Source organism: Pelmatolapia mariae, linkage group LG8 (genome assembly GCF_036321145.2).
Source record: "Pelmatolapia mariae isolate MD_Pm_ZW linkage group LG8, Pm_UMD_F_2, whole genome shotgun sequence".
In the NCBI taxonomy this organism is placed as follows: domain Eukaryota; kingdom Metazoa; phylum Chordata; class Actinopteri; order Cichliformes; family Cichlidae; genus Pelmatolapia; species Pelmatolapia mariae.
In genome coordinates, this window is record NC_086234.1 from 31,137,981 (window position 1) to 31,159,596 (window position 21,616).

The window sequence follows — 21,616 nt, forward strand, 5'->3', positions numbered from 1 at the left end:
CACTAGCACTTTATTGTTGATTTTTTTTTTTGTTATTTCTTTTGTTTTTGTTTGTTTTGGGGTTTTTGTTTTTTTTGTTTTTTTCTCTTTTTTTGTATGGGTTAATCCATCTTTCTGTAACATATTTACCTTCAAATTATTGGGAGGGAGTGGGGGGTATTCATGCCATCTATGTTATTTATGTTTATTAAATGTTATAAAAACGAAAAAGAAGAGACTATCATTTCTATGTGTACCTGTGTCCTTTATGACTGTCTGGCATTTGATAAAAAAAAAAAAGAAATTCTAAAGTGATAGAAGAGTAGAGTAGAGTAGAATAGAATAGAATAGAATAGTTTTATTATTATCCATGTACAGCAAAATTGGAGGTGCTCCTCACTGTGTGTGTTTCCTAGGGCTGCAACTATCAATACATTTAGTAAGTATTGAGTGTTCTATTAATTTTTCCATTGAGAAATCAGATGAGAAATTATTATTAATGAGCAATAATAAATATTCAAAACAGAAAAAAAACGCAGGTCTTTACAGTAGATCGCAGCAGATGGCCCCGCCCCTCCCTGAGCCTGGTTCTGCTGGAGGTTTCTTCCTGTTAAAAGGGAGTTTTTCCTTCCCGCTGTCGCCAAAGTGCTTGCTCATAGGGGGTCATATGATTGTTGGGTTTGTCTCTGTATTATTGTAGGGTCTACTGTACAATATAAAGCGCCTTGAGGCGACTGCTGTTGTGATTTGGCGCTGTATAAATAAAAATTGAATAGAAATATGTTTTCTTTCACTTTACATGACGTGACCATCGCGGTAACGGTTCCACCTCTTTTCTTTTTGTCCTGTGTGTAGACAGACTCCACAGTGAACTGTGGCAGAGTCATCATCACTGTTGCTGTTGTGTTATCAGTCTTTTTGTTGAAAAAACTTGGGGCCACATGAGCTTAATGTTGGCATGCTTTTTATTCATAGTTGTGTTTCTATTGCAAGTCTGTTGTCAGTTGCAAATCTGAGAGAAATTCTCGAATTTACATGGTGAACACTCGGCACTACAGAGCCGTGTGTAAAAAGGAAGCATCACAGCAAAAAAATATGGGATTTTTTGTAATCGAGTTATTCAGGATACATGATGAATGCAGCCCTAGTGTTTGTGCAGAGATTGCTCTGCAGATCTGCACTCGTTTTTTAAGTCTAAATTGATCTTTGTGTAAAATGTATTCATCAACAGAACACATTTGCATTTTGTTCTGCTAAATAAATTTAGAGAAAGACCACCTCCCACCTCTGTCTGTTCAGAGGCAATGGGACAATGAAGGGCAGGAGTGGGGAGTTTAAATGCTGCCAGGCAGGAAGCAAAGAGGATGGTCACTGAGAAGGTTCATGGATGTAGTGAAGGAGGGCATGCATGCTTGGACTAGTGTGAGGTGGAGATGAAGGCAGATGACGCTGCTACCACAGCCCCTAGTTGAAGCAGCTATAAGCAGAAGAAGGACAAAAAGATCAGATCTCCTCTAATAACAATTACAGGATATTTTTTATATATTTTTTTTTTTCAGTGAGAATTTCCAGGACTGAAAAAATGAAACCATCAAGGAAATGTCCAAATTTGCAGTTCATCTACCTGGTAAAGACCTATAGACTAAATGCACAAGTGATAAAAAATAACAACCTGGTAAAACAACAACAATAATAATAAAAATAATAAACATTTTGAGTTAACGGCTGTCTAACAGGTATGTTAGGCAGGTTTTAGTTCTGAAGTGGATCCAGACTGAATTCAAGAATGGGAGAACGCAGCACATGTGTAGAGAATCGAAACTATCACTAGGGGGCAGCAAAATTCAAAGCAAGACACAAGAGACGACTAACTGTCAAGGTAAAACAGGAAATGACCCAGAAGATACCTACGAACTGCAGAGAGCACAGAGTCACAAAAAATGACAAAAAGGGAACTCTGGGAAAAGAAAGAATAACCTCAAGAGAAAAACAAAAACACTAGGAAATACAAAACTAGCACTCTGTGCTCGAATAATCCTGACATAGAGAGAGGAGCCAAAAACTCAACGAAACCAGAGTGAAGCTTAATTCTATTCTATTGCAGACATGGACACAGATCCAACACCTTCTGTCCTCTTATACTTCTTTGAAGTCTCTCTCCCGGGTGCATCGTTGGTGAAGTGAAATTTAAATCTTCTGATGACAAATCTACATGGTCCAAAACACACAGGCAGGCACTCAAACATCCATCTGGAACCAAACATTCAATGCAACTCAGGTCAATTTTATTTATATAAAACTGATTTGAATCAAATGACAACAACAGTCACCTCGAAGCGCTTTATATCATAAGATAAAGAAACTACAACAGAGAGAAAACCCCAACAATCGAACGACCTCCTGTGAGCAAGCACGGGAAGAAACCTCCAGCAGAACCAGGCTCTAGGAGGTGCAGCCATCTGCTGGGACTAGTTGGGGGTGATGGAAATTTAAACTAGTAATAATCAAAAAGCTTAAGGGCAACACCGAAGCTAAACAGAAAGCATTTAATAATACACATGGACCAAAATCATGAAGCAACTCAAAAGGCCTGAGACCAGGGAGGATGCTTTTACAACTCATACATTTATTTACTATTTAGGCTTAAAATAAAGGCAGGGCTGCAGACAGGTGTCCTCACATTAGACTAGAACAGGTGTGTCAAACACAAGGCCTGGGGCCCAGAATCGGCCCGGCAAAGACATTTTAAGTGCATTTTACAGCATTTCCTGTTGATAAAGACCTCCACCATTGCATGTATTACGTATTACATATTACATCATTAAATAAAAACTAAACAACAGCAATGGTAAAACATGGAAACATTCCTATCTGCCACAGAAGTTTCTAGTTTTTTACAGTGGGCCTATAGGGGGGGGACTTTTAATGGGGAGTGAACTACCAGAACGTTTTCTGTAATTTTATATTTATTTTGTCAGGGTAGGTGTAGAAAACAGGACTCGAATGCAGGACTCCTTAGGGAAAAGACAGTGGATTTATTTACAGTGTGGTAAAGGTGCAGCAGTTCAATAAATATATGTGTAGTGACGGGGTGCCCCGGTGTGGTCTCCTCCTTCTCCTCCTAGCAGTGCTCGTGGCCGTAAAGTGAAAACACACGTAGTGACTCCTTCCAAACAGAAATCCCAAAAGGCAGTCCAGCTCCCGTGATCTCTCTCTCCGTTTTCCTCCTAGCGGCAAACACACAAACACACGCAGAGTCACTAAGCAATCCTCGGCTTCGACATTAACTGCCACAAAAAACCCGTCCGCGCTGCTCTACCGTGCTTCACACAATGATCCAGCGCTGACTGAAGCTCGATCGCCCTGTTAAGAAGGCAGCCCGGGAGATGGCGGTTAATTAGTTACAGCTGGTCGGCTCCGATCAACAACAGGTGCGGTCAGACTCAGCGCGGGAACACTCTCGGGAATGCTCGTCACCGCTCGGAGGTAAACAACCCCGTTTACGAGAGAGAGAGAGAGAGAGAGAGCGAGAGAGAGAAAGGGAGAGCGCAACATGCACACAATAACGCACAGGCAGGCAGCCAGGCAAGGCCTGTCGGACCATGACAGTACCCCACCTTTAACGGGAGCCTCCCGGCGACCGACTAAACTTGTCCGGGTGCCGCCTGCGGAATTCTCTCACCATAGCGTCATCGAGAATAGCGGATCGCGGCACCCAGCAACGCTCTTCCGGACCATACCCCTCCCAGTCCACCAAGTATTGGAAGCCCCTACCGCGGCGCCTGGCGTCCATAATCCGCGTTATGGAATATGCCGGTGCGCCATCGATAATCCGGGCAGGTGGTGGGGACCCAGCAGGCGGGCACAATGGGCTGGTCCGGACTGGTTTCACCTGAGAAACATGAAACACATCATGAATCCGCATAGTGCGGGGCAAAGACAACCTCAATGTCACCGGATTGAGGACCGACTGAACAGGGAAAGGCCCGATGAAGCGGGGACCCAGCTTCTTGGACTCAGTCCGAAGGGGAATGTACCTGGTCGAGAGCCACACCTTCTGGCCAACCTGGTAAGCCGGCGCCTGAGTGCGGCGGCGGTCCGCCAACCGCTTATTCCGTTCCGCCGTCCTAAGCAAGGCTGCCCTAGTAGCCTTCCAGGCGCGCCGACATCGACGAATATGATGTTGGACAGATGGCACGGCAAGCTCACCCTCCATGACGGACAGGAGCGGAGGTAGATAACCCAGAGAGGCTTCAAAAGGCGACACTCCCGTTGCTGTTGACGTACTGGCGTTGTGGGCATATTCAACCCAGGCCAACTGCTCGCTCCAAGTGGACTGGTTAGATGAGACGACACAGCGTAGCACGGCCTCCAGTTCCTGATTCGCCCTCTCAGCTTGACCATTAGTCTGCGGGTGAAAACCAGAAGACAAACTGACCCGAGCCCCCAGTTCCGCACAAAACTCCCTCCACACCCGGGAAGTAAACTGAGGCCCTCGGTCCGACACAATGTCTTGGGGAATGCCATGCAAACGGAAAACATGCTGGACCAGGAGTTTAGCAGTTTCCAAAGCAGACGGGAGTTTAGCCAGGGCCACAAAATGGACTGCCTTGGAAAAGCGGTCAACAATGGTAAGTATGACGGTATTACCAGAGGATGGCGGCAAGCCGGTGACAAAGTCCACCGCTATGTGAGACCAAGGACGGCTGGCGACAGCAATTGGCCGCAACTGACCCGAGGGTGGAGAGCTAGAAACCTTGTTCTGAGCACAGATGGTACATGCAGCGACATACTCCTGGACATCCTTCGCCAGAGAAGGCCACCAGAACAAGCGTTGTAAAAACTTGATGGTACGGTTCTTACCCGGGTGGCAGGAGAACTTAGCTGCGTGCGCCCAATGAATGACCTTGCCACGGACAGCCGAGGGAACATACTGTCGGCCCGCTGGGCCCGAACCGGGATCAGGTTCTAGTCGCTGAGCCTCCCTGATCAACTTCTCAATCTCCCACGTCACGGCACCCACCACACAGCCGGCCGGGATGATAGTCCTCTCCCCCTTCTCCTCCTCCCCACTGGAAGCAAACTGGCGCGAGAGGGCATCCGGCTTGGTGTTACGCGACCCTGGCCTGTAAGTGATGACGAGATCAAAACGAGTAAAAAACAAGGCCCACCTGGCTTGCCGGGCATTAAGGCGTTTGGCCGTCTGCAGATACGACAGATTCTTATGGTCCGTCCAGACCAGCACCGGATGCACACTCCCCTCCAGCCAGTGGCGCCATTCCTCCAAGGCCAACTTGATTGCCAGGAGCTCCCGATCCCCAACATCATAATTACGCTCCGCCTGGGAAAGACGACGGGAGAAGAAGGCGCAGGGATGGAGTCTACCGGCCACTCGTTGAGAAAGGACCGCTCCAACACCAGAATCCGATGCGTCCACTTCCACAATGAAGGGTTGAGACAAATCTGCGTGAACGAGAATGGGGGCAGACGAAAACAACAGTTTCAGTTGCGCAAAAGCCTGTTGGGCCCGGGGTGACCACACAAACTGCTGTTTCGGAGAAGTGAGAGCAGTTAACGGCAACACCACAGTGCTAAAGTTACGAATGAACTTACGATAGAAGTTCGCAAAGCCCAAGAACTTTTGGAGCGCCTTCCGGGTCCCAGGCTCTGGCCACTCTACCACTGCCTTGACTTTAGCAGGATCTGCCCTCAACTGCCCCCGATCAATCACAAACCCCAGAAAAGACACTGTCGGGACGTGAAATTCACACTTCTCACCTTTGACGAACAGGCGATTCTCCAACAGCCGTCGAAGCACCAGTCTGACGTGTTCAACATGCTCTGCATGAGTCTTGGAAAAAATGAGAATATCATCCAAGTACACAAAAGCAAAGTGGTTAATGAAATCCCGAAGCACGTCATTCACCATAGCCTGAAACACTGCCGGAGCATTGGTAAGACCAAAAGGCATGACCAAATATTCGAAATGGCCCAAGTGCGTGTTGAACGCGGTCTTCCATTCATCCCCTTCTCGAATACGAACCAAATGATAGGCATTGCGAAGGTCCAGCTTAGAAAAAATGGTGGCTCCCTGGAGCAACTCAAATGCAGACGCCAGCAGAGGGAGAGGATATCTGTTCTTGACGGTTATTTTGTTGAGACCGCGAAAGTCAATACAGGGACGAAGGGATTTGTCCTTCTTCTCAACAAAAAAGAATCCTGCCCCAAGCGGGGAAGTGGACGGTCGAATGATGCCAGCGGAAAGTGAGTCTGTGATATAGCGCTCCATGGACTCGCGCTCAGGCTTGGACAGGCTGTAAAGGCGGCTGGAGGGCAGTGTAGCTCCCGGAAGCAAATCAACGCCACAATCATAAGGCCGGTGAGGCGGAAGCGATGAGGCCAAACTCTTGCTGAACACTTTAGCTAGATCATGATATTCAGCCGGAACAACAGAGAGATCAGGAGTACAGACAGAGTCCGTCGCCACAGTCGGCGTCAGATTGGGAACAGCTGACCGTAAGCACTGCTTGTGACACCACTCACTCCATCCCCCCACACAACCCTGGGCCCAATCTATCTGTGGGTTATGACGTTGAAGCCACGGGTAACCTAACACCAATGGAGTACCAGGCGCCTTAAACAGAAACAAACTCATCTTTTCAACATGATTACCAGAAAGAACCAGCGTGATTTCATGCGTGCGATGCGTGACTTCGGCCAGCACTTCCCCATTGAGGGCAGACACATGTAAAGGAAAATGCAGGGAAACAAGCGGGACCCCCAATCTCCTGGCCAAAGTCTCGTCCATAAAGCTTTGTTCCGCGCCAGAATCCACTAGCGCATTACAGGAATAAGTCATGGACTGAAAGATAAGCTTGGCGGGGCAGCTGAGGTGGGGTAACACATCTCCTGTCGCACCCATCAGTAACCCCACCGCTACTGACAGGCCGAATCTTTTAGCCGAGACGGGCAAGAGTCTGCAAAGTGCCCTTTCTTTCCACATGCAAAGCACTCACCCATCTGGCGCTTCTTCCTCCACCCCGACTTGTGGAATGTAGCTCGCCCTAGCTGCATCGGCTCCCCCTCCGTCTCCTCAAGCTCACACTCCCCTTGACCTCCTCCGTCAGAAGAAGTGCTCAGCCAACCACCCGGGCTCCTTGTTGCCCGGCGGGCTCCTTCAGCCCGCCCTCCGTATTCCCGCATGTGGTCATCAAGGCTGATACACAAATTAATCAAAGCATCCAACGATTTAGGTAATTCTTTGGTGGCCAACTCACGTCTGAGTCCTTCATTCAGGCTATGGAGAAACGCCCCCCGAAGTGCTTTTTCCTCCCAGCCAGTTTCCTCAGCCAGGATCCAAAAATCCACAGAGAAATCCGCCACACTCTTTTTGCCCTGTTTTAAAGAAAACAAACGGTGAGCAGCTGCATCCGGATTAGAACCTTTATCAAAAACACTACGGAACTTGGTCAGAAAATCAGGATAAGAAACATTGGGGTCGGAGCGCAGCACTGCCTGAGCCCACTTCAGGGCTCTCCCAGTCATAAGTTGCACCATGAGGGCAATCTTGGCACCGTCGGTCGCATAGGCGCGAGTCTGTTGGCGAAAACTCAAGTCACACTGAGTTAAGAAGCCCCTACACTTATCTAAATCCCCTGAAAATTTTTCAGGCACAGGTAAAGTGTGCTCACGCATGGGTGGAGGTGGAGAGGGAGGAAGAGGGCAGGCGGCCGCAACGCTTAAGGAGGGTAATTGAGGTGAAGCATTAGCTGCTGCTGGGCCAGGAGATTGCCACATACCTTTGAGTTCCGTTACTACCTGAAGCAGGGCGCCCTGTTCCTTAGAAATATGCTGAAGCATCTTCTCGTGTCGTTCCAATAGGTCCGCCTGAAGAGATAGCTCCCGTTGTACAGAATCGGAGTCCGCCGAGTCCAATGCTGGCTGGATCATTCTGTCAGGGTAGGTGTAGAAAACAGGACTCGAATGCAGGACTCCTTAGGGAAAAGACAGTGGATTTATTTACAGTGTGGTAAAGGTGCAGCAGTTCAATAAATATATGTGTAGTGACGGGGTGCCCCGGTGTGGTCTCCTCCTTCTCCTCCTAGCAGTGCTCGTGGCCGTAAAGTGAAAACACACGTAGTGACTCCTTCCAAACAGAAATCCCAAAAGGCAGTCCAGCTCCCGTGATCTCTCTCTCCGTTTTCCTCCTAGCGGCAAACACACAAACACACGCAGAGTCACTAAGCAATCCTCGGCTTCGACATTAACTGCCACAAAAAACCCGTCCGCGCTGCTCTACCGTGCTTCACACAATGATCCAGCGCTGACTGAAGCTCGATCGCCCTGTTAAGAAGGCAGCCCGGGAGATGGCGGTTAATTAGTTACAGCTGGTCGGCTCCGATCAACAACAGGTGCGGTCAGACTCAGCGCGGGAACACTCTCGGGAATGCTCGTCACCGCTCGGAGGTAAACAGCCCCGTTTACGAGAGAGAGAGAGCGAGAGAGAGAAAGGGAGAGCGCAACATGCACACAATAACGCACAGGCAGGCAGCCAGGCAAGGCCTGTCGGACCATGACATATTTGTGTTGACAGATTTCCTGCATTTACTACAGCAGCATATTTTCCTTAAACTGAATTAAATCTTTACACTGGCAGAAAAGGGAGTTTCGCTGTATGTGGGCTGTATGTGGGCTGTATGTGGGCTGTATGTGGGCTGTATGCGGCCCACAATGTAAATGACTTTGACATCACTGCTCTATAATACTTTGGCATACAGAAGAGCAGAGAGAAACATGTGTACCAGTCTTGTTTGTATACCCTGTGTATGTTAGTAAATCAAGATAATTCAGAGCCAACAGTCGTTTTGAATCTCCATATAATCTGCATATTACACCACCCCTTTTTCTCTATATAAGGAAACATGTTTTCCTCCAGGGGAAGCACAGAGAGTGTTGACTATGTTGCAAGAGAGAAGCCTGCACCTTTAAGACAAGAAATGCGGAGAAAGACTGACTAGAGAATTAAATAATAGTCTGCAGTCCAAAGAAGAGGCTGAAATAATGGAAATGCTAAATATGATGTCCCAGAGACACTCACTGTGGCTCCATGTAGCCTTATCTGTCAGCCCCACATGAAAAACTCACTGCAATGAGAAAAAAGTAAACGTTTCTTCAACATAGATGCAAACACTCTTAGTGAGGACATCCAGCAATGGCAGAATACGTTTAAATTGATCAAGTTAGGTCGGTGGACGCAGAGCACCAGTCTGTCGTGGTGAAGAGAGAACTGAGCGTAACAGCAAAGTTTTCGGTGTCTCTCAGATAAGCTGGAGGATGTTACTGCAGCCGTAGAGAAGTAGAGAACTTCAAATATTTGCTCCCAGAGAGCTCTGACACCAAATCTAAAAGCAGGCCAGTTTCTAAAAGGAGTTGTACTTCAGTTTCTTGAAGACTAACTGAAACTGACCTCACGGCCCTTTGTTAGTCAGTGGTGCCAGTTTCAGTCATGATGCAAATGTACTGTTTATAAGGTTGGAAACCTGCAGTCAAGACATTTTGTGTTAGGCCTTTAACTGCTTCAACATGACTGCACACAAAACATCCATAGAGACATGGATGATCAAGTTTGGTATGGAAACTTGACTGACCTGGACAACCTAATAGACCTTTGGCATGAATTAGATTGCCAGGCCGTCTTCTCCACCAACAGTGTCTGACCTCAGAAATGCGCTTCTGGAACAATGATTAGAAAGTCCCATAAACACAGTCTTGACTCTTGTAAAAAGCCTTCATACAAGAGTTGAAGCTGTTATAGCTCAACAGGGTGGTCCACATCATATCAAACCCTGTGGCTTATGAATGGGTCTCGCTTAAGTTCATATGTGTGTGAGGGATACAACATGAATGAAGAAATGAAACCACAGAACTCACAGAAGAATTACAGAAAGCATTAAACCCGTTTAAAAATGGTCCCTCCTACGGATGCACACAGTACGAGGTTTGAATTCAGCTTTACTGCACACCACCTTACCTGGTTCAAGACTATATTTGTCTACCTGTTGGGTAAAATTTGTGACTAAGTAAAGATAATTGCATTAATGTTATGTACAGTAAATTACCAGATTACTTTGAGAAAAAGTTTATGGCTCTCCATATAAATTCAGTTTAGAGAGAGAAACTCTAAGTACTCTTGTCTCAGCCGTGAATTGTTCCACCTTTGGCCCAAAAGGTTAGACAAGACTCTCCAACGTTATTTATTTATTTATGCTTGTTTCAGTTAGATATATCATGGACTAGCACTGTATGAAGGGTTGTCATAGTGGCAGTCATAAATGCATCCCGTGTGTTTGCACTGACATCTTGTGGTCTCACAGATAAATGATGAAATATGCTGAAGAAGGGCCTGTGTGTGCTTAAGTCTGCTGGACTACACACACTGCTTGTGTTATTTATTAATTTTAATAACATTTGTCCCACATGTCCAATCCTTTACCTTTTTTTTAAAACAATCACTTTGTGCTTTAGTTGATGGATTCTGCAGATGTTCTTGTAATACATTAAAAATAAAACAAAAGGCAAAAGGGGAACTAATTAGAAAAGGGAAAGTGGAAAGCACAAAGATCCACTGGCTTACAGAATTGTCACTTCCTCGGCCCTTTCCCTTTCCTAACACATATTTTAGCACTTTTTAAAAGAGAATCCCCAAAACAAACATCCTCTCAATCTTGACCTCCTTCACATTTGTAATCTAAGGAGCTTGGGAAAAAAAAGCATCAGGAGAGTCTTCTCCAAGCACAACATCTCAGTGCACTTCAGACCCTCAGATAAAAAGACAAAACTTTCAAACACAAGCTTAGCAACAAAGTGCATGTGGTGCAGTGCACTGACCAGTGCTTAGACCGCCACATTGGAGAAACCAAACAGCCACTCCATAAATGCATGGCACGACATAGAAGAGCCACCTCAACAGGACAAGACTTGGCTGTACATCTGCATCTAAAGGTCAAAGGTCACTCTTTCGAGGATGCCAATGTTCACATTTTGGACAGAGAGACAGATGGTTTGAAAATGGAGTGAAAGAAGCATCTATGTCCACTGTGAACGACCATCTTTGAACAGAGGCGGGGCTTACGACATCAAATATCTACCACCTAAAATGCAGCTTTTAAAAGCCCTTCAACCTCCACTCACATCTTGCATCATTTGCTGCGACCGGTTGGGGTGAGAGAAGGAAGACAGGATAAAGACATGCTGTGGAAGAGAGACAGAGATTAATAACAGATATGATTCGATGCAGAGAGGTCTATTAACACATAGTGAGTGAGAAAGGTGACTGGAAAGGAAAAACTCAATGCATCATGGGAATCCCCCAGCAGCCTACGTCTATTGCAGCATAACTAAGGGAGGATTCAGGGTCACCAGGTCCAGCCCTAACTATATGCTTTAGCAAAAAGGAAAGTTTGAAGCCTAATCTTAAAAGTAGAGATAGTGTCTGTCTCCCGAATCCAAACTGGAAGCTGGTTCCACAGAAGAGGGGCCTGAAAACTGAAGGCTCTGCCTCCCATTCTACTTTTAAATACTCTAGGAACAACAAGTAAGCCTGCAGTGTGAGAGCCAAGTGCTCTAATAGGGTGATATGGTACTACAAGGTCATTAAGATAAGATGGGGCCTGATTATTTAAGACCTTGTATGTGAGGATTTTGAATTCTGGATTTAACAGGGAGCCAATGAAGGGAAGCCAATACAGGAGAAATCTGCTCTCTCTTTCTAGTCCCTGTCAGTACTCTTGCTGCAGCATTTTGGATTAACTGAAGGCTTTTCAGGGAGTTTTTAGGACTTCCTGATAATAATGAATTACAGTAGTCCAGCCTGGAAGTAATAAATGCATGAACTAGTTTTTCAGCATCACTCTGAGACAGGATATTTCTAACTTTAGAGATGTTGCACAAATGGAAGAAAGCAGTCTTACATATTTGTTTAATATGTGCATTGAAGGACATGTCCTGGTCAAAAATGACTCCAAGGTTCCTCACAGTGTTACTGGAGGCCAAGGTAATGCCATCCAGAGTAAGAATCTGGTTAAAAACTGTATTTCTAGTATTTTTAGAGCCGAGTACAATAACCTTAGTTTTAAGTAACGCTTTATCTTCTGCCACCTTAAAGGCCTGTGGTATGTAGGCAATTAATAGGGACTGAATGTTTAAGATTGAAGCAGATCTCTTCGCAGGAATGGGGTCTAAAAGTCACGTTGATGGTTTGGAGGAAGTAATTGGTGAAGTTAACTCAGAAAGATCAATTGGAGAAAAAGAGTTAAATAAATAAAGCGGTAGTGAAAGCAGCTGTAGATAATGTTACATTTCTCCTTTTCTCCTTCCAGTGTGAGCGCTCCTCACAAACACACATCTGCAGATGATCAGTCAGCTGTTTTACATCTACTCTAACCAGAGAATGTTTCAGCTAAAAGGAAGTTTGGAGACTGGCTTGTTGTGCATTAGTGGATATAGAGTAAAGCATTAATAAATGGTCGGACTTCTCGGAACAGTGTCTGAGAAATAAGGTCTAATGGTCACAGAGAGGGTCAAAGTAAATATCAAAAGTACTAAAACTAGCTATATGTAATGATACATCTCTGAGATTCTTATAAGTAATGTTTTCTCTAATGGTTAAAACTTCATTTTTGAAGTAATTCAGAAAGTCTTTACTACTTAGGGTTAAAGGAATACTTGGTTAAACAGACTTCTAAGTCTTTGTTCTTATTTTCTTCAGTTAAGGGTGAATAGTAAGATGTGTTAGCTTTATGAAAAGCTTTTTATAGAACAGCAAACTCTTTCTCTAGGCTAAATAAACATCTTTTAAATGAGTGAGATTCAATTTCCTCTTTAAGTTCTGTGTTTGTGAGCTTTACTGGGGACACAAGCACTTCTGATTTTTTGCTTTCTTTTGCAGAGGAGCCACAGTCCAGGGTCGTACACAGTGAGGAAGCAAAACTATTGCAGAGATATTCAACCTTCCTGGAAGTAGACTTGGTAGCTGCTCTGTACTGCGTTTGTATCAGTGGCTCCCAGACTCTGGAACTCGCTCCCTTTGAGTTTGAGATCTGTGGACTCAGTCATGTCTTTTAAAAAGCAGTTAAAAACCTATCTGTTTAAACTCGCTTTTGGTTAATTTTGTTTTGTTTTGGATTTTAATGTCTGTTTTCTGCCTCTGTAAAGCACTTTGTGATTTTTATCTTGAAAGGTGCTATATAAATAAAATTTTACTTACTTACTTACTTACTTACTGTGTTGGCACATGGCATTGAAGAAATTAACAGCAGAGGAATTACACCCTTAAAATCAGTTACAGCACTTTTCCAAAAGACATCTACAGTAATGACATTTATTCCTCACTGTGTAACCCTTTATGCTAAATTTAAATGTTATTGATCAGACAAAAGAAGGTTTTCAGGGAATACTGTAAGATGTTCAAATTGTATGCCAAACTTCAGATCAAGGTCCAGGATGTAAGTAAAGTGGTTGTTTTCAGTGAAGCCAACTGAGTCTGTGATTTTATGTATCTTTGTCAGTGGCAGGTTTTCCATACCCCAGTGCAGGAGCAGCTGTTGCCTATAGAGGGGCTCATTTGAGAGGCAGGGGCCGCGCCATCTACAACACGTTCCGTGCTGCACCTCCGCCTCCACCTATCCCCACCTATGGAACGTGAGTTTTTGCTACCATACAAAGACATTGATGTGATAACAGGGAGTGGAAAACAAAAACACCTTCTAATAGAGCAGAAAATTGCTAGACTGTTTTTGTGTGTTTCAGGACATGAAGGCACTGAAAAAGAAAAATGTTTTACACAGAATAAATTAATAGTGTAAAATAAAGGAGTCATAAGAAGAAATAAAGGTCAAGAAGGCAGCAGGAGATGAATGGCTGAATGGTGCAGGCTGATCATATCCACTGAATAAATTATTTACACCTCTGTGGTACATGCACTGCTCCAAAAATTATAGTTTTAATCAGAGTCAGTTCTGGGATATTGATGTGGTCAGTTAAGGACCAGTGTGGGTTGTTAATCTGTTTCTGCTGCTCTGATGTTAATGAAGTTTGTAGCAGGTACGTTAGAGTAGCAACAATGAAACAACTCCCCAAACAGGAGTGGTTTTACAGGTGCAGGCCCTCCATATTTGTTCCTTTCTCATCGTTTTTGGGTTTTTTACTAGTTTTGTATTTGGCTCGGTCAGTGTCAATACTGGGAGCATAAGGCGATACCTGGACCATGTAGAGGTTCTACAGGTAATCCACTCCTTCAGGATGACACATGGCATCGCCAGAAGGTTTGCTGTGTGTGTGGCCCAGTTTGGCATCCTTGGCATCTCTGTGGGGGGTGGTATGCTATGTTGGGGTAAGGGGACTCTTCTTCATGTGTTGTCTCTTGGCTCTGGGTGGGAAGGGAATAATAACCGGTAGAGAGATCCTGCCAGTTCTTTCCAAGTTGGCTCTCTGGATCCTTCTCTTTTCCTTCTTTTCCATGCATCGTGCTGGCTGCTGCGGTCCTGGGGTGTCCTCCCTGCCTTCAGGTTGGCACCTTTTGCGGCTGGTCCTCTTGAGCCTTAGGGGGTGGGCCAAGGTGCCTGGGTTGTGCTGCGTTCTGGGCCCTTCTCTCTGGGTGCCCTTACTACATCTGTGGGGCCAGGATGTGTTGCTTGTGCTGCACTGCACAATGTCTTAAAGACATAAAGACCTGGATGGTCTTTATCTAAGACTGCTTTCCTCCATTTATGCAACATCTCTAAAATTAGAAATATCCTGTCTCAGAGTGACGCTGAAAAACTAGTTCATGCATTTATTACTTCCAGGCTGGACGACTGTAATTCACTATTATCAGGAAGTCCTAAAAACTCCCTGAAAAGTCTTCAGTTAATCCTAACCCTGTGATTGTTGTTGATGATGTGCATACATCTCTTCATCAAAGTTTAATCACAATTATGCATATTTGACAAGTTCAATGGACTTCATTGGCTTCCATCCTATTTGAATCCAGTAATCAACTTTGGGATGTACTATAATGTGACTTTCAGTGGATGAATATCTGCACAAATTATGTGAAGCAATCAGAAAGTGGAATCTCAAAAGAAGGCTCTTTGTAAGCCCATGCCACCAAAATGAGGCTGTTTAGAGCCCAACAGGCACTCGTGTCCTTACGGTCATCCTAATGAAGTCCTTGTGAGTATTGTTTGCTCAAGGAGAATATCAGGAAATTTAATTACCTTTAATGTCAGTGAACTTTTACCAGATTTTGTCAGATCATCTATGATGTCATTTAGTTAGGACATTTTTCAGTATAAAAACCCCCGTCACCCTGTCAGTTCTGTATATTTCAATGTTAAATATATGCTTAATATTTGATATTCTATGTCAACAGTGTGGTCTACCAGGATGGATTTTATGGGGCAGAAATATATGTAAGTCAAAGCCCAATGATATGCATTTATATGTCATTTTTGTGTAGTTGCAAGATTGATTTTTGAGCATTTCTTCTAATAATGACCAACTGGCCAAGACAGTAGTCTGGATTTGATGTTGAATTTTGAAGATAATCTCTTTTAATCTGTAATGAGAGTGGTTTGAAATTGTTCTGTTTCTCTTCAGGGAGGATATGCAGCCTACAGATATGCACAGCCAGCTGGTACTGCTGCAGCTGCTTACAGTGACAGGTACGATATTTTCTCTTCCATTTCTGAAGCCTTCTTGAAAAAACTTTCTCACAGAAAAAAACTGGTCGCATCATCTTATCCTATTTCTTACTTTATCTGGTATCTTTCATACCATCATTTGTATGCTCATATGAAAAAGAACATTTTCATACAATTCTATGGAGTCCTGCGAAAAACTAAGCATAGCCCATGTTTCTTCTTCTGTGGTTATGGTTTTCTGTATGCCTTTATCTCTCTTTTACAACATTGCTTGCAACATTTGTACAGATCTCTTAAGGTCCTGCCAGAGCAAAGATCAAATGGTCCAAGGTCTGGACTTGGACTGGCTTTTGGCTCACAATTTTCAAGACTTTCTGAAATCTCATATGCCGTGCTTATTTGTTTATTATTGTAGGATCTTTACCTACAACATAAAGTGTGTCTCAGGAACTGTTGTTGTGATTTGGCACTATATAAATAAACCTGAATTGAAAATTAGATTACTCCTAATGTCTTACAGTTGAGGATCCTGTTTTTTTTCTCAGGTTTGATGATTCCTGTAGAACGTGACTAGTGTTGTTTAATAATGAGGGTTTCCATACCTGTTCGACGTGAATAGTGCACTGTGCATGCAGTGGGAATGTCTATCACAGGACCGGGTTCCCACCCCTGGAGTCGAGCTGCTTGCATGTAATGTCGCCACTGTCATACACAGTAAAAGCTTATAAGCAATCATAAACAAAGCGTCTTTACTAAACATAAAACGTGATGTCAGAAGTTGTGGTTTGGTCATGTGCTAAAAAGCTGCCGAAAGAAGCGGTAAGCTAAACGTTTTCTCAGCCCTTTAAAGACATAGCAAGCAAGCAGCTAGCGTTGTTCAGCTATGGTAGCAAAGGCTATTAAACATCAATGACCATGTGGAAGGATTCTGTAGACCAGAACCATTGATGTTTCATGGAAACATTGCCAAGAAGTGGCGGGTGTACGAGCAAGAATACGATATATTCACGGCAGCTTCTCATTCAGATAAGGATTCCTGAACTAGAGCGTTCATCCTGCTAAACCTGGCTGAAGCATCCAGAGAGCATGTGTCTGATTAGTGACCAGAGCAGAATCGAGAGAACAGTCCGAATTCCTCAAACGTAAATTCTGCGAACTGTCCAATCATCAAACAAACATAACTGTGGAAAGACACAAGATGAACACCAGAAACCAACGACCAGATGAAACAATAGAGTCTTATGTCTTATGTGAGCCACTTAAAAAATAAGGCAGATAATTGCAGATTTGGCCATCTTAAAGACGAGCTCATCAGAGACCTGTTTGTGGCATAACTAGTGACAGCATGAGAAAGCAACTACTGCATGACAGTGACTTAACCTTAAGCAAAGCAATCGAAATGAGCTAAATATTTGAACAGACTGATCAACATACACAAAAGCTCTAGCAGCCCCAAAACAAACGACAGCAAAGGTGGATAGTTTCATCACAAAATAAGTGCAACACGATCAGAACAGAGTCCTGCACATGCAATAACTAACTGCAACAACTGTGGAGGTGGCCACGGGAGATAAATGCCCAGCATATGGCCAGCAATGTCATAAATGCCAAAGATGGAATCACTTCCAGAAATGCTGCAAATCATCACAACAAGGGGATTTAAAAAGAGATCCATAAACCACGTTGAGATGCAAATACCCAGCAGTGATGAGGAAATGTTCTTTGTGAATGGGGTCAATATAGAGACTGTGAATCCCTGTTTTCTGCATAGGAATGACGTATTCACCACTGTGCATATCAATGGAAAACCAATAGAGCTGCCGTCAAATGTAATGTCATGACAACTGAAACAAAACAGAAGACTCAGAAAACCAAACTAGTGGCATATGGAGGTGAGGAAATTCAAACAGCTGGCACAGCTACACTTTCGTGCCACTCTGCAGGCAAGGAATACCCGCTGTAATTCTTTGTAGTGAAATGAGTCTACGACATAATCATTGGTGGAAGAGATATGAAAGAGCATGAACAGTATCTCAGAAAGGAACTCGAGCATGTGAGGGAAGTCCAAGTGAGACTGAACGCCCTAAAGTCCAAATTCCAACTTGAGGAAGTCTGTTATGTTGGACGTGTATTCACAAGCAAGGGCCTCAAGCCTGATCCAGCTAAGACCAAAGCAATTAATGAGATTTTCATACCAGAAAATGTCACAGCCCTCCAGTGCTTCTTGGGGATGATCAACTTTTTAGGAAAGTTCATTCCCAGAGTGACCTCTCAGCCCCATTTCATGAGCTAACACACAAAGACATTCAGTGGTGCTGGCTAAAGCAGCATCAAGATGCATTCAATGCTTTAAAAAGGAGCCAGTCCAGCCACTCCCAGCTACTATGATGTCCAGAAACCTCACAGTACGGGCTTGGAGCTGTGTGCCCTCAGGAAGGTGCCTACTCCTCTTGTACACAGACTGAGATCCATGGATCAAGAAAGAGCTTCTTCCTGTTGTCTTTGCATGTTCCAAATTCAATGATTATATCTGTGGAAAGCAGATCCAAATCAAAACTTATCATCAACCATTAGTCACAATCCCACATATTCTAAATAAAACGATGGTTTCTACAGCCGACCTTTACACGGAGGAAATGGAAACTAAAGCGCTTGGCTTTTTCCAAAGGATAACCCGCAGCCACTGGTACAGATATGTGGATGCCACCTTAGTCTGAATCAAAACCTTTCACCAAACATGTTAGCTCAGTGGATAGAAACATACAGTTCACCAAGGAAGATACAAAGGATAAAAGTTTGCTGTTTCTGGACTGTGCTGTGCGCACTGAGGATGGAAACCTCGGCATTGAAGTTTACTGGAAACCCACACACAGACCAGTACCTGTTGTTTGACTCCCACCAACATCTGGAACACAGATGCAGGGTGAACAAGGCCCTTGTTGTGGAAATTTTAACACTAACCTGCAACATACCCAGTGAGCATTTTGAACAGGGTTTAATAACATATTGCAATAGAGAAAGGAGAGAAACATCCCAGTCAAACACTAGGGTGACCTCTGACATTAGGCCACCGTCCTAACATCTTTACATACACAGACACAGACACAGAACATTCCACAAACTCTTACATGTTGACCCATCTTGGGGGGGCTTTACCTTCAGCCCCATCCTTAAAACCTTCTCCCTCACAAAGAGAATTATGACCTTCAACTTCTGGCTCTTGGTGAAGGCGGTCGCACTTTTCTCCTCTCCCTTCCCTTATCTTCCCTGCTTAGCGTCTTGTGTCCTTGTCTAGTCTCGTCTATTTTCTTACTCTTTCCCTGGAACACTCTCTCACAGTCTGTTCTCTAAAACCTAAAAGACGAATTATGGATTTGATCAACTGGTCCCTGAATACAATTGACACCCTCTTCTCAACGAGAAGCCTGGGCTCGGGTGAGCCGGACTGTCCTGGTGGTACTTTCCCTGCCGGATACACGATGGACGGGTGGACGAACTGGAGGGTCGTGTGCCTGGCGGGAATGTCGATCGAAGACATCAAAGACATCTACCTGTTCAGAACCATGATAACAGGGTTCTCTCTGATCGGAGCTGGCTTGGCCCTGGCTTATCGAAGAGTAAAGAAAGCGGAACCAGCTGTTCAAAACCTCACAAGGCTGCCCACTGTGATTGAAACGATGGGACGAGGCGTGAGTTTCTCAAAATGGGCTCATTGAACGCAACATGGATAAGATCTTGGAGAAGCTTGAGGCTGCCGTGAATACTCAGAATAAGACCGCTGAACGAAAATTGGATCACATCTTGGAGAAGCTCACTGCGGTCGTGAGTTCTCATAATCTGCTCTTTGAGCGCAAGACTGATAACATCGTGGAGAAGCTCACGGCTCTCCAACAGGAGATTGAGAGACCAGTGTCGGACTGCTAGAACAACTTTGAAATTCACATGAGTTGTTCGCACTAAAGTAAAAACCATCATCACTTCATGCGGCTACCACTTCGCTGCCAGCTGTGGTCTCAAGGCTGGAGCTGAACAACAACACCCTGATAACGACTGTGTTTAGACTGTTTCTTTCTTCTATGCAAGGCCACCTGGGTTGGCTGGAAGACTGTTTACTTAGCTTGGCAGGGCGAAGGACACTGTCTCAGCTGAACTCTGGACACACACACACACACACACACACACACACACACACATACACTAATACACACTCATCCTCCCTCCCTTTCCAAACACCTTCGATGCTTGTCCCCTCCCGGGGCAGATGGCGGTCGACTGGACCAGCGCAGACATGCTGCAGGACCGGATGTGCTGTCTACACCGGCTCTCGCTCACCCTTACACACCCCTGTTGCTTGTCTTGTGTTTCTATGGTGTATTGACAGTCATGTGCTTTTTGTGCTGGGGTGTTTTTTTTCTGTTCTCAAACTGTTCTCCCATTAGGAGCTCAGTCTGAGTGGAGTTTCTTTCTCCTCCTCTCACCTCATGTTATGTATTTTCGTTGTTTTTTCCTATCAGCCTACCTCTCTGACATGTCTTTCCAATGTGATGTTTGTGTAAAGTTTGGTCAGAGGGTTCCTTTGTAAGTGCACATGCACCATTAGCGTGCTGCCTGCTGTGACCCATAATTTCCTTCGGATTAATAAAGTATTCTGATTCTGATTGTTTTCTGCTTGGCCGTCACCTAAAGATTTGCATCCCTGATGTAAAAGAAACACCAACCAGGGAGAAATGACAAACTGAACAACATCATCATTCCTTGTGTAACTGCTTTGTCAGAGAAACTCAGGAGAATTTGAGCATGAAATCCCAGTGCACCTCAGACTAAGCCACACCCTCAACCAAAACCACCAAAATCATCTAAGCCACACAGTGTTTGCTGTGCAGTGCATCAAGAAGTGCTCAGAAACTACACTGGAAAAATCAAAGGTCAAAAGTCACTCTTTCAAAGATGAAGGATGCAAGACGGTTTGAAAGAGGAGTAAAAGATCCATGTCCACTATGAACGCCAATCATTGAACAGAAGGGGTGGCCTACAGCACCATCTATCAGCCACATGTGGTGCAGTCTCAACGCAGTCTAAAGATCCCTTCTCAGGCATTTCAACCTCCACTCAAACCTTGACGCCTACAACCAGACCTCAGCAGTTCACATGATTGGGTGGGGTAAGGTTTCACAATGGTTTCAACTGTAACTCTCAGTAATGGTAATGACCCACACCTTCTTTTCATTGGCTCATGTGATGACTTACCTGACTTAACCTTCACCTGGGGTTACATACCTGGTTTTTAGAAATGAAGAAGCCTCTTGGACGAGAGGTGAAATCCAGCTGGTATGTTCAAGCTCTGTAGATTAGATGACCTTGATGACTGAGAGCCCACACAGACGTAGCCTTTCTTCCCGTTCATGCTGGAGATCAAACAAATCCAATGCTGCCCTCCTGTTTAAAACATCAGTTTTGAGAGAAGCGTGATTTTCATTACATGGCCTGCCAGCCTTTAGTGTGATTGATTAGTGAAAATGATTATAGATCTCAGTTAAAATAAGTGGCTCCAAGATATTCATTGTGGATGCTTATGACTCTCTGAGTATGATCAAATAAGTAGACTCAAAATAATTACTCTTTGACAGTTGAAGCTGAGAATGCTAACAATATTTTCTGACTGAATTCCCAATCAGAAAAGACTGGTACTGCTTTACATTCCTTTTGACCTATTTTTAGTGAGATACATACACAATATAACACCAGTGAGAGTTGGAACTCCAGGTTTCACTTGGCCCAGCGAGTCGATTCAGCACTGCCTTAACCCTCTCAGGCTCAAATTAAGTTTTAGTTGCTAATGCACAACCAAGTCCTGCAGTGGTACTTCTGAGGAAAGAAAACTCATAAAATATGTATGTGGGGTAATCAGGTTGTTAGTGTTTTAACTGTTGCAAATCTGCAACGCCTGCCTTGAGAGG

At 44.5% G+C, this 21,616-nt stretch overlaps 1 protein-coding gene across 2 annotated transcripts in view; it reads left to right on the forward strand.

Annotated features, from left to right (window-relative positions):
• Positions 1-21,616, forward strand: part of rbfox3a (RNA binding fox-1 homolog 3a) — a 482,298-nt gene that overhangs the window by 450,770 nt on the left and 9,912 nt on the right. For both annotated transcript variants that reach the window (XM_063481807.1, XM_063481808.1), the window contains 3 exons: positions 13,545-13,677; positions 15,389-15,428; positions 15,616-15,680. In XM_063481807.1, coding sequence (XP_063337877.1) covers positions 13,545-13,677; positions 15,389-15,428; positions 15,616-15,680 — 238 coding nt within the window. The remainder of the gene's footprint in view (positions 1-13,544; positions 13,678-15,388; positions 15,429-15,615; positions 15,681-21,616) is intronic.